The 13,008-nt window shown below is 46.9% G+C and overlaps 1 protein-coding gene across 8 annotated transcripts in view; it reads right to left on the reverse strand.

The window, feature by feature from the left end:
• The window catches only part of LOC118788418 (myocyte-specific enhancer factor 2A-like), a 108,460-nt gene that overhangs the window by 51,251 nt on the left and 44,201 nt on the right, over positions 1-13,008 (reverse strand). For all 8 annotated transcript variants that reach the window (XM_036544402.1, XM_036544406.1, XM_036544404.1 and 5 more), the window contains exons 3-4: positions 10,307-10,505; positions 768-971 (exon numbers count right to left, since the gene is read on the reverse strand). In XM_036544402.1, coding sequence (XP_036400295.1) covers positions 768-971; positions 10,307-10,360 — 258 coding nt within the window. In that variant the 5' untranslated portion in view covers positions 10,361-10,505. The remainder of the gene's footprint in view (positions 1-767; positions 972-10,306; positions 10,506-13,008) is intronic.

Here is a 13,008-nt window from a genome sequence, read left to right on the forward strand (position 1 = left end):
AGCCACAACAACAGACCGAGTGAGAATGAGCACCCTAAATGCAGGCAATTTAATGAAAAAGATTGCTGCATGGAAATTTTTTACGACCGCAAAGCCAATCTCGGCACCTTTATGCAGGGGGGAAAAAAACAGCAATATGATCTGGAAACTTACTGAGGACTGAAAACAGCACTGTTTTCGCATTAGGTGCATTCATTTTGGACAAAGGCTGGAGTATGTACAAGAAGGCCTCCCAAGGAAATGGGTTGCCATGGTTTTTTGGAGTTTTGAGTTCATGGACGACCGCTGGGTGCCGACGTGAGAGGCGATAGATTTTCTATTTTGTCAGTTGCTGGACTGAACTCAGCTTTAACTTATCTGCCTCTGCAGACTCCGCTGTGCGCTATCTGAGCAGTGACAATGGGGGAAACAGTAACTCACAACTCAGCTAGAATGGACCGGCATTGTCACTAAAGTGCCATTTTCATATGCAAGCGCGGGGAGAAACCAAGCATGTAGGTGATCAATTTGTATTGGTGTGTGTATACCTTAGCACTTCTCTGTGGAATCATTAAAGCCTGCATATTATAATAAGCCTGCATAATATTATTACATCTAAGATTCATCACTGTCTTTAAACAAGTGATGATGCGAAGGAATAGTGACTATCATCATTCTGTTTCCTATTGGAAAATACTGCTGTTAATTCAGAATAGTGACCAGGACTTGTATCATGTTTCCTGAACCAGGTCTGCTTTTGTTCCAGTAAAGAATTTCAGGTCTCTTACCTCCACAATGTCCGAGTTGGTTCTGCTCTCATGGGGCTCGTTGTACTCCGTGTATTTCAGTAGAACTTTGTCCATGTCAGTGCTGGCGTACTGAAAGAGTTTGTTTGAGCTGTTGAAAATGATCAGCGCAATCTCACAGTCACACAGTACGCTCAGCTCGTACGCCTTCTTCATTAGACCAAACTTCCTCTTCGTGAAGGTAACCTGAAAGACATCGAGAGAGAGAGGAACGGGCATCTTCACTAGCGTGTCGCAACAAAACAGTTTACTGCTTTATTACCTTACACTGCTCATCACAATAGAGTTCTCAGAAAGAGATAACACCGTGCCATGCTTTATAAAATGAGTTAACACGGAAAAAACATGTCTGTCTCCTATCTGAAGAAGCTGGGTCGTAAAGGACCCACACAGGACAGTTCAAGTCCAGGGGATAAACCAATACAGAAAAGAGAGTTGAATGTATTTTTGGAAGTGGCCCTTTCCACGTTCAGCTCGGTCCTTCCACAGATTTGCTTTAGGACTCCAGTGGTCGTTTCTCACATGTCTCACAGCCGCTCCTGCCTCCCCCAGGAGAGGATACCACGTCTGTGTTAGCGTCAGTCATTAGCAAGCGAGAGGTGAGGGGGTGGGCGAGACCACTAGCTGCTTGGTGAGCAGAATTTCTGCCCCCGGGAGAGCGGGGGCAGCAACTCCTGCATCGCTTCCACGATAACCCGACCCCAAACGCACGCCAAGAACCCTGCTACGGGGACACCAGCCACTCTGTCTCCGAGTGCCGTGGGACACCGCTGTCACCTTTCCGCATTCCTCCCTCAACGACCCTCCATCACTCCAAAACTAGCTTTCTTTGCGAAAGAATCGGTTAACAAGAATGAATAATGCAGGCGCCCTCCCTTTCTGTAAAACTCCTGTTCACAAAATGCCCCAGCGTTGCGTAGAAAAAAAGCCCAGCACAGAGAAAGCTTGCAGAGCGCTTTCTTAAAAACGTGTGCGGCCCAGACTACAGTGAAAAGCTGAGCCTGGGGCTAGCGGATATTGAATGTGTCCATATTCCGAACCGTTAATTTCACTAACCTGGCCAGGAGAGCTGATGGCTGGGCTTTGTTCATCTGTAATTGGCCACAGCCAGCAGCTACATTCATTTGAAACTAGATTATAGAATAACATCCTCCATATGGGTTTTACAGTCTCTCCATTCCTGCTGACTCTGAATGAGAGAGGTCAGATTATATGGTTTTCCTATGATCCACATTAGATGTGATGTCCAGTATTTCAACGGAATGTATATAGTATGTATATGTTTTACTGTAAAACAAGTCGAGCTTGAATACGTTAGTGCAGTTAGATCATTTTAAATCCTCAACAGTTATGAAAACTGTGATTTTAGTAAATATTCAAATGGTAACATTACCTGTCATTTCTAGTACTGCTAATTTATCATTGTGTGCTATTCCTTAAATGATCCAAGATACAAGTATATGCTCTTACATAAGATAAACACTTTACATTCTGTAAATTACTTACATGTTAATTTAATTGTTTTTAAACGATAATAAAAGGAGCAAACAGGGGTCAATTCAATGAGAATAATTTCAGCTTTAAATGAGAGCTCCAGCTCTGACATGTTAAGGCAGTGCGGTCAGGACATCTTCCAACTCACAGTGGAGCTAAAGTGGTGCCTAGAGCACGGTAAAGAGCTGGGGGTACCCCCACTCCCCTCTTTATCACCGGCCATCAGAGGCCTGCTTCCCTCCCGGCTGTCGTTAGGGCCGGATAGCTCTTGCTCCAGTGCAAATTAACTGGCCACCCTGAGGTGCTCCAATCCTCCAAGCACTCGTCACCTCCAAACAAGATTCTCAGGCCGCTTTCTTTTGCTTAGTGGGTCAGAAAATGAGTGCTGCCATACGGGGGGAATCATTTAACAAATTGTACATTTCAGAGCTTTTCTTTATTATTATTATTATTTTAGGCATTCAGACCTCAGCTCTCAGCAAGGAAACCATACGGGTGAAATGTGACGTTCCTCCACCTGATTGCCCCTCGATTTGCTGAGTGTGCGCTTGCTGACACAGGATGCCGGTTCATTTCACATACAGAGAGGAGGAAAAGAGAGGAGGGGAGAGAAGGAGGAGAGGAGAGGGGGGCAGAGATGAAGGACAGCATCAGAGAAAAACGAAGGGACTGGCAAGGGGAGCAGAGAAAAAAGGGAAGAGGGGAGAGTGAGAAAGGGAAGGAAGAGAAGAGAGGAGAGAGGGAAGAGGAGAGACTGAACTGCATGTCCCCATCAGATGAACTGCTAACCCACCCTTTAAAGGGTTCTTAAATCTCACATGAAAAAATACTAAGGGCAAATGCACACAGACTCACAGAGCTGAGTGGTTACAAATTAGATCTGTTGTGGAATTGTGTACTACAAATGTAGCCCAGCTCACCTGTCTTGTACATAATCCGTGCTACGTTAGTGTATCAGAGATATCTGTATGCTCGGTGTGTGCGTGTGTGTGTGTGTGAGTGTGCGTGTAGGTATGTATTTCTGTATGGAGTAATAAAACTCCCATCAAAATTCATTTAAACCATAACATTCTAAAGGTGAGGGCTGCCATTACTATGGTGACTGCTGGCCAATTTATTTGACATTTATGTGACACCTCTTCCCATGCCCACCGCCATGAGAGAGGCAAAGAGGCACGCACCAGGGCTTCCTGTGCACAGTGACAGAAACACGTCAGGCGTGGAGTGCTTCCTCTCCAGAGCACCCCCCACCATCTCTTTCTCTCTGTGGGGAGAGCCGCAGATCGCGGCACAGGGCGAGTGGGCAGGCTGCCTTTCCACTCACTCGTGGGCAACATCAACAGCAGACGCCGTGCCGGCGCGGGGGACGGGTGGGTTTGCTTCAGGTTTGACTAAGTTTCAGGCTTAGTCATTGTGGTTTCTTTCTTTCTAACTTCATCTTATTTACTGTCAACCAATAAAAAAATAATTCCTGCCGCACACCAGCGACCATGCTTAAAGGCTATGGCCAGGTTCTGCGCTGCTCTGGACCTCCTAAGCCATATTTTGCGCTTTGTTCTGTGAGACAAAAAAAGGGCTTTATGATCATATTGAGTAAAACAACAATAATCCAAAAGAAAAAAAAAACAAAGTCATATGCAGAGCTTTGACTATCAGCTTGCACATGTGAGACCAAACATGTACTTGGCAGTTGTAGAGGAATACTTTTGCTGTAAAAAGTGATCAGTTTTTCCTTCTTTGCTTTTCTCACTCTCCTTTGTACCGTCTCCACTGTTGATTCTTTTATTGGCATGCTGCACACAGTGAAAATTTAGTGGACAACGCCTCAGACTCACTCCCACTTAGAGGGCTGAACGCAAGCAAGGAGTCGTGGGAAATATGGGCATTTTTGTGACACCACAGCCTAAAGCCAGACGTTCTCACAGCGAGGCGGTCCGAAAGAGTCGCTCCATTACAGAGCTGATAAGAGGCAGGGCCGGTGCTGAGTGTCCGCCTCGTCTCACACGGCCCGTCTCCGCAGGCCGTAGATCAGGCCAGAGCCACGCCGGAGCGGGGTGGGGAAACGTGTAAATATAATGCATTTCTCCTGGGAGTGACAAGGGCCGGCCTGTCACTCAGTGACTTAATCAAACTGAGATATTCTCCCACGGGTTCACCTTCAGGAGGCGAGACAATGTGACAAATGATGCAGTGCGGGGACGTGCCGGTCTGGGGGCGGGGGGTTGCGGCGATGTGTCTCGGGGGGGGGCGGGAGGTTAATCAGAGCTTCTCGCTGTTTCTGCAATGAACCCTCAGATGGGTGGTGGGGCCCCAGCTGGGAGTGAGACCCGTGCCCCCCCCCAGCGCCGGCCCCCTCAGCTCTCCCCATCAGTCGGGACGGTCGGGCCGAGCAGACAGACAGACAGATGTCACCGCCTTCCTGTCCGGCTGCATCAGCTCTCAGAGGGGGCTAAGACGGCACGGAGGTGCCCGGAAGCTCCCGGGAACCCAGCCTTGTGCTGGACCCGGTCACGGATCGACCGGGGGGGGCAGGGAGAGCGTCCTCACAGCTGGGCTCTTATCAGCACACCCTGGCACCTCAAAGCATTTTGTCCCTCAAACTGACAATTGCTCCATTCACTTCTGTGGTGTAGGACAAACTCAGAGGCGCGAGTTATCTATCCACTCTTAAACTGTTGCCGCAACATGATCTGAATCCATCCGATGGAAAAACAAGTTCACATTCATTAGCTTTACTTTTTTTAAATAAAGTCAGCTCTGAACTCATCTAGCAGCAACAATTTACTCAAACTCTGTATCCAACTTATATATAGATACTGAATTTATTTATCTGCCATCTTCAATATCAACCACCTGCCTGCATTTTAACGACCTCCTAATGAAGGCTGTGTGATTGGCGGAAGAAAATAGATACTATTTTCCATCTTTTACCAAAAGCCGTAATTGTGCCGTGCATGTTCTGAGTACGATTTTCATTTCTTTGCTTAATCTGAGTCATTAGCTAAATCACAGCTTCTCAGCCTCCTCCCAGAGGGTTGCATGGCTGAATCATCTCATTGTCACTGCCTTCAAAGAGGACACTCGCATTCATCAACAGCCCACTAACATTCCACGAAAAAAAAGAGAAAAAAAAAAAAAACCTCGGCTTTTAATATTAATTGATTACAGACGCAGAAAGGACTCGGCAGCTCTTGCCAAAACGACTCTCACATTACTAATCTTCTTTCTCGCTCTCGCCTCACCTTGACTGATCCCTCTCTAAAGCTTCCTGTTCCTGTGCTCTGATCGCCGCTGATGACCTAATCGACCCCCTGCCGTCTGATCATGCGTGGCTGTTTGCTCCCGTATTTCCCAACCCATTTTATCACTCACTCGCTTCCTGTTTGCAGGAAAACACCTTGGGAGTTTCGCTAAAGCGCAGCCATCCCGTTGGTGTGAGATTCAGAGGGCAGAAGGGGGAGGAACCACGTTTTTGTTCACGAGGGGCAGCACATGACATGTCCCGTGCCAGCGTGAGGACGAGTGAGCCGCGGCAAGGCCGAGCAACCCCCCCCCCCCCCCCCCCACAGCAGGAAAATCATCAAACTTTTAATGACTTGGGCAATTACTCCTGGTGAGTGGCTTAATGACGTGCAGGGGACATCATTAGACACGAGAATCCACTCATTACTCATCAGGCAAAGAGCTTCCACTGCGAAACGAGGCCACGGCGTACCTGCGGCCCTCCCTAACAGCACGCCGTCTGCAACCATGGCCGTTCCGTACACGCTCAGTGACAACATCCCACTTGTGTTTAGTTTTTTTTTTCCTTTTACCCAGATCATTTGGAAAGGAAAGGCTCAACAAACACACAAGACACAGTCAGCTCATGACCGAGTCCCCCCCCAGCTTGAGAGACAGCTCTCGACAGAGCATCGTCCACAGCAATAATTAAAACCAGTCTCACTTGGTTATCCTTTTTGAAAACACCCGCCCACCGCGGCATGTTTGGTTTCCAGTTTTTTTTTCCCGTCTCATATGAGATGCGCACACGTCACCATTACAGTTGGAAATTACAGGCTCAGAATTTGGTGTAAATTGGGGCGTCTCTTTCCCCCCCCTGGAGGGAGGAGGGGGGATCGTCTTTTTTTAGGGGGAATTCTGTTGTCGCAGTCATCGCTACACAGGTTTGCAATTAGAATGTCAGGCTGTCTGCTCAGCGAGGCTCACTGATTCCAGCAGCGCTCCTCCGCCCCCCCAACCCCCCGCCCGGTTCTCCGCTCAAAGCCGCCTTCATCCGCTTTCATCTGCCAGAGATTCAGGACCTCCTTCTGCATGACAGAACTTCTCCTCTTTCATATTTCATATTTCATAATTCATATTTCATACGGAGTAAAGCGGCACACAGCTGACTGAAGCATCCTGCTCCCTTTCAGGATTACGAAGTAACCCCTGTATCGCCGTCGCTTTAAATATAAAAACCAGAAAAGACCTAAGCGAAGGTTTATTAGTCCTTTCAAGGAAAATACTACACGAGGAAAATAAACTCTTTTAGTGTTGGCAGTTTAGCAATTATGCATGCGTACGAAATAAACTCAACTTTACAGAGGTCTTGATACATCAAATATGAGCCTGTTAATATCTCTGTATGAACTAAACGAATGATAGAACCCCTGCTCTCCCCTCTTCCCCTCCCCCCAAACCCCCCCACATCCAATGTACCTGCACCCCCTCATCCAAAAAATAACCAGGCCAGCTCTTTCAATGACAGCCGTGTGGGATCTTTATTCGTGGAATGAATCAATTTGTTTTTGATGGATTACGTGTAGTATTTACAGAGCTCTACCTCAGGCCTCATTTTCTCCTACGAATCCTGAGAGGTCAACAGCCTCTTCAAAGCACTTCCAGTAATGATCCAAGACGGATGGCATACCCATGCGGCACGCAGTAATGCCACAGTATTTAATTAGCCCACTTAAAGCATTCTTTCATTTAATGTCATGAATATAAATCGCCCACGGCACTGCCGCGTAGATAAAGCTTCTAATTGTCGCTACAACGGGACGCGTATGCTAATGATTATTCCCCCCGGGGTACGAGTGCACCCCTGGGATTCCAGCCCGAGAAGTTCACCATCCACCGAGAGCAGACGCTCGACGAGGGCCCGGCACTGCTCCAGCAGCAACGGCGCACGAGGAGCGCCCCCCCCCCCCCCCCCCCCCCCCCAAAAAAGAAGCTCTGCGATTTCTCACGAGGAAACGTCTTGCTGAGAAGGTTGAACTGCGCCCACATCAGTATCAGCACGTTGGGCTGTGGCGTTACTTCATGCTAAAAATGCATCTGTGACATTCAAAATCTGATGGGAAGGCAATAAGGAATTCAGAAATTAAAGAGTCAGCGCACATGAACATGCACACACACACACACACAAATGCTCTGGTTAACTGATACGCGTAAACCATGTTGAGTGACAAAAACGTCCATGTGCTTCTCTTTTCAATGCAATATGTGGTCTGAAGTCTTGCCATTTGAGGCCACACAACTATAGGGTTAATAAACCCAAAATCGTAAGTGGTATCGTATATGGCAGAGTTAATCTGAGTTCTCAGCAGCCACACCCTAGCAGTTTTGGGTGTCACTGGACACTGGCCATTTTCTGATGTCACTGCAAACTGGCCTTTTTGTAATGTCACTGGAAGCTGAAAATTTTTGATGTAACAGGACACTGTCCATTTTTAGATGGCACTGATCATTGGGTTTCTGTGATGTCAGTGGACACTGGGCTTTTGTGATGTCACTGAATGGTGGAGGTACACAGACACACTGCTGCTGGGCTACTCAAACACTGCTCCTCCCCACTCTGGGATCTCACCTAGAACCTGGCCTTACTTGAAAAACTGAGATTCTGCCTCTGCTCAATAGTCAGAGAAAGGGGGTGGTGGATTGCAAAGGGACAGGCGTTAGTAATGATGACATCACCTTCACTCGTAGTAATGTCCCCACCTTCAGAAAAGTGAGCCTTCCAAACACACAAACAGACTTCTGTGTAACCCAGGGAGGCCAGAGAATCTGCTGAGAAAGTGTGTCAGACACTTCCAAGTGTTTCAGACACATGACCCCACACTAAAAAACTTCTTCATAAAGCTCTTTGTCAGCACATTTGTGCTCCAGCTCAATGCAGCCTCTGTTTGGCTAATGTGACAAATAAAACTGTACTGCTGCCACCTACGGCAGTATGTTCATATGCACTACACAATGCACACATTGCAATGTCAAATGTGAAATATGAAAAAGGCAGGGTTCAACAGGAAAAAAATGACAACGTTAGGGCTGCTTAACCTAAATATAAATGCATGAGAGCAAGAGCCGCCTTCCAGACAGAAGTAGGATTTGTTGTGCTGTTTAGGGGGTTATATTTAGAGCGGGTAGACGGGGTGAATTCCAGCCGTCTCTGCGGTTGGCCCCAGGGATGGCAGCGGGGGGAGGAAAGAGAGAAGGGACGCTGTGTGAGCCGCTGACCGACCCCGATAATAAGAGGGTGCCGCGAGCGTCGGCTGCTCCTAATTACCGCCCACCAGCTGGGGCCGCAGGGCACCCAGCAGGGCCCGGAGAGGCCCGAGACGGACCCCGCCCACGGCGAGGTGCACCCCCCCCCCCTTCCTCCCCCCCCTCCTCTCACCCGTCTCACCCTCTCGCACACACTCTGGCCCTCCAAATTAAACTGCAGGCTCATCAACTTCCGCGGCGAAATTGCAGGGTGTCGTGGACCCGGTTCAAACCGTACTGTGCGCACCCTCTTGGTAAAAAAAAACGCGACCGCGCCTCTCATCTCCTCCCTCTACGCTGCCCTCGGACATCAGAGCTAGCCTTCACGGCACGGAACACAGAACGTGTACTATGTGGCCTCTCTGACCGGACGAAGTCAACCTGCCAGGCAGCCGTATATGATGGATAAGGTTCATTATATTTCTGAGGGGGTTACTGCAGCATCCTTTCAAATATAAAAATATAAAGTGCCCTCTTTCCTGCAGAAAAACGGCACAGACTCTGAGGTGAAATGGCAGACTCACTTTACAACCAGCTAATAAATCACCAAATCTGATGCAGCTATGGAATCATTTCTTGACTTGTCAAGAAACCAATTTTGAAAATATCAAGACAATTTAATGCTATACACAGTATAATAGTATGGTATATACCATATATAGTAAAATAAAGTATGTACATATATATACTTGTATATAGTATATATATTTAAAACCAACTTAGCATATTTTTTTCTTATATATACTGTATATAGTAACCAATGTATAGTCCAAAGGTAAGGTAACTCATTCTTGTGTATTAAGCCTCATCAATCAAATGAACATGAGCTCTGAGCTCCTCAGAGTGTAGTTAAACCCCCAGCTGACCACAGAAGCCTGGTTTCCACTGGCCCTCCGTGGCTGTATGTGTATGTGCAGTATGGCTTTCTGACATACCAGTGAGGTGCAGATGACCCTGGAACACCTCTGGATTTTAAGTGGTACTCCCTGCACCTACCTGCTGCACTTTGCATTTGTTTGTAAATGAATGAGCCGACCTGATGTATTTCTCACTAGCATATGATGGAGGAGGAAAATCACTGAAGCTTGTGCTTTTGTTATTGCTGCTTTGGAGAGGCTGCAACTAAACTGACAGTAAATGATTACATACAAGTGATTTCATGCAAATCCACAACCTGGGAGGTAAAGTGTTTGTCTTCCAGTGCAAACTATTGATGATATGTGAACAAGCCCATACAACAAACAAGGAATAAAACTGAAAATGTCGTTTTGGAAATGGCACAAATAGCATCAATGGCACTTCACAAAATTAGACATGCCTACATCTGCTTAACTTGCTTGTGCTCTGGTGCTGTCTAATCAGCTGTTAAGGTGGGTCAGTAGAAATGCCTACGGCTAATGTCAGGTATAGCTAACGTACAGCTACGGTGGGTCAGTGGAAACGTGACCCAGGTGAAAGGGCGCAGTGTCACGTGAGTAGCACCGCGGCATGGTGACACTGACCTGCCTGTTCCTCTCATCCATGATCCTCGTGATCTGTATCTTCTTCCGCCCCATCTTCGCGTTCCTTCCTTCCTTTGGTCTCTCTGACACCCAAAAATATCAGAAAAACTCCCAAAGCTCTAGGCCTCGTCGCTCCTCTAGCACATCGTACACGCTCTGTTCTTTCTCTCGCTCTCTGCACACGTCACCACTCCAAAATCTGCGGGGAGAGAGAAAATAAACGAGGGAAGAGAGGTTAGCAGCGCAACACTCGATGTGTAGCATGTGCACACGAGAACAGCCAGGCACCCTGAGTTTCCTCACGCATAGACAGGACACCCTAGTCGCAGGTGAAGCCACGCACGCGTACTGACTGTTTATCCTCCCACGGACAGCAGTACTGCAGCTGAGCGCTGTGAGGGAGGAACCTTTTGAATATCCCTCTGATAAAGCACAAATGAAAAGCCATTTCTGCGCACTTTTACCCAACTGAAATATTAATCCAGCTCATCCTCGCCAAGCTCAGGGTCCTCCTTCCCACTGGAAGAAGGAAAGCATGCCACTCAACAAAGTTGTGCTGTTGCTTTTTTTTCTCTTTTTTCTTCACTTTTAAGTACTTAATTTTGCTTGTACTGTGAACAGATGAGGAGCACAAACTATGAAAAATGTAGGACTGTAATAGGATCCATGCTGAATTTGGCCTGAGGGAAAACAAAAGAAGATTAGGGGCTATTCAAAATCACAGAGGTGTGACATAATACCGTCAACAAATTCAAAATATGAGGAATAAAAAATAAAAGCAGCTATTATGTTATGCTTTGAATTATACGAAAGTGTTGTAGCTGTTAGCAGTGGTTGTACTGTATATTCTCCATGTCTGTCTCATGGTATTGCTGAATTTGTGTTTATTGTAAAATGTTTTTTTTTCTGATTTTGGTGTTCTTTTTTATTTTATTATGTATATGCTCTGAATCTAAATGATAAATCTCTCCCTTTCTCTCTCTCTCTATCTTTCCCTCTCGCTTGTCCTCACACTTCCCACACCACCAGGAGCTTTCTTTAAGGACGATTAAGAGTGCACTCAGCCTCAGGTTGACACTACTGTAATCCTCTCAGAAAGATAAGGAAATCCACACGTGGGCCACAATGCAGTGGACACCGCCCCTAAGGGGGAGGCCAAACCCTGTCCCCTCTTTCCAACTCCCCAACTGCCCCTGGGGGGGGTAGGACTCTGCCCCTCTACCCAACTCTCCTAGTGCCCGTAAGAAGGAAGGGGGGTGAACCCTGTCCTTGTCCTTGTCTCCTTTTCCCTCTTTCTGTCCCATGTCCAACTCTTTGAGGTAGTCTTCAGCCCAATCCTCTGTGGAGGGATTGATCACCCACAGACAGACACAGATAAATGCAGAATCTAAAAAGTGCCTGTGCCACCACATCGCTGTAAGTGACATGGTCCGACTCCTGAGAGAGAAACGCAGCACCTCACACCACTGCAAGGTCGGCAAAGGCCTGCCAGCTCTGCCTTCTGAGTCTATGTTTCCCCCATCGGCAGGAGAGCAAGGCTTCATGAATTCCATTATGGGTAGGGCTGTCACTTCCACATGTGAAGTCAATTTCACATGCCACTTTCACAAGTCAATCCTTGACTTGTATGAACCAATCATAGGGCTTTGTTCTCCTTTACTTTTTGGACTCTATGATTGGTTCAAATCAGCAAGTCACTGATATCACGTGACTGCCATCCTATTTTGGGGTTCATGAAGCCTCACTCTCCCACGGCGACCCTACCCACCCACCCTTATCCAACGGCCTTCAGCACAAATCAGAAAGGATGACAAGGAATGACTAATAGGCGGAACACACAGAAAAATTCACACAGCAGAAAATTCCCAGCCGACCCTTCGAGCCTTCCCTAAAGCACTGGAGCAATAAAAAACAGCATCATATGAACAGAGAAAGGCCACAACAAGGAGAAAGGCCCTGCATACCAGTCAGTTGCCTATGGGGCTCAGGGTCACGGATTTGCTCCCCTCTGACTGTAAGAAGAGACAGTGTTGCATGGCGCAGTGCGGTGAAAGGGGAATGCAGAATGCCCTCCCCATCTCCGCAAGGCTTGGCTTTGATTTCACTTCCTTTGGTGCATGAACTGGCACACGAAACACAAGACCAATAAAGCTACACCAACGTCTCAATACTGAAAAAATAAAGATCAGTTCCTCTGACCGGATTAGCGGTACACAGACACTGTGCCAGTCATCATAATGTCTGTCTTCTTTATCTCACTGTTGTTTCAGCTACATCTCCAATGAGATCAACCTACACATCCTTCTACGATAGGAAACTCTTACCGCACAAAACCCCATGAAGAATTTCCAGAAAACCACATCACAACAGAGTTGTGAAAAACTAGGGGTTTTTCTTTCTTCTTCTTTTTTTCCTCCTCTCATTTCAGACTGGTGTTTAGTCCCATGTGGGTCAATATTCACACATGTAGGCTTGACTTTACGTATAAAACTGTACAGTGTTAAATGTTTTGCTTTCAAAATCTGGGACCAAACTAAATGCCATTTTAAAAATGAACTCTAAGCCTTGGAAGGATGTACAGCATAGAACGAAGCCCCTATTTAATTTTACATTAGTGTGCATTGTTCTTAAATTTGAGTCCCGATTTTGCCCTCCTCTTTCTAGTTTCTTGCACATCCCAGGTTGTTGATATAAACTGCAGT

The sequence above is a fragment of the Megalops cyprinoides genome, chromosome 13, assembly GCF_013368585.1.
Source record: "Megalops cyprinoides isolate fMegCyp1 chromosome 13, fMegCyp1.pri, whole genome shotgun sequence".
NCBI classification, from domain to species: domain Eukaryota; kingdom Metazoa; phylum Chordata; class Actinopteri; order Elopiformes; family Megalopidae; genus Megalops; species Megalops cyprinoides.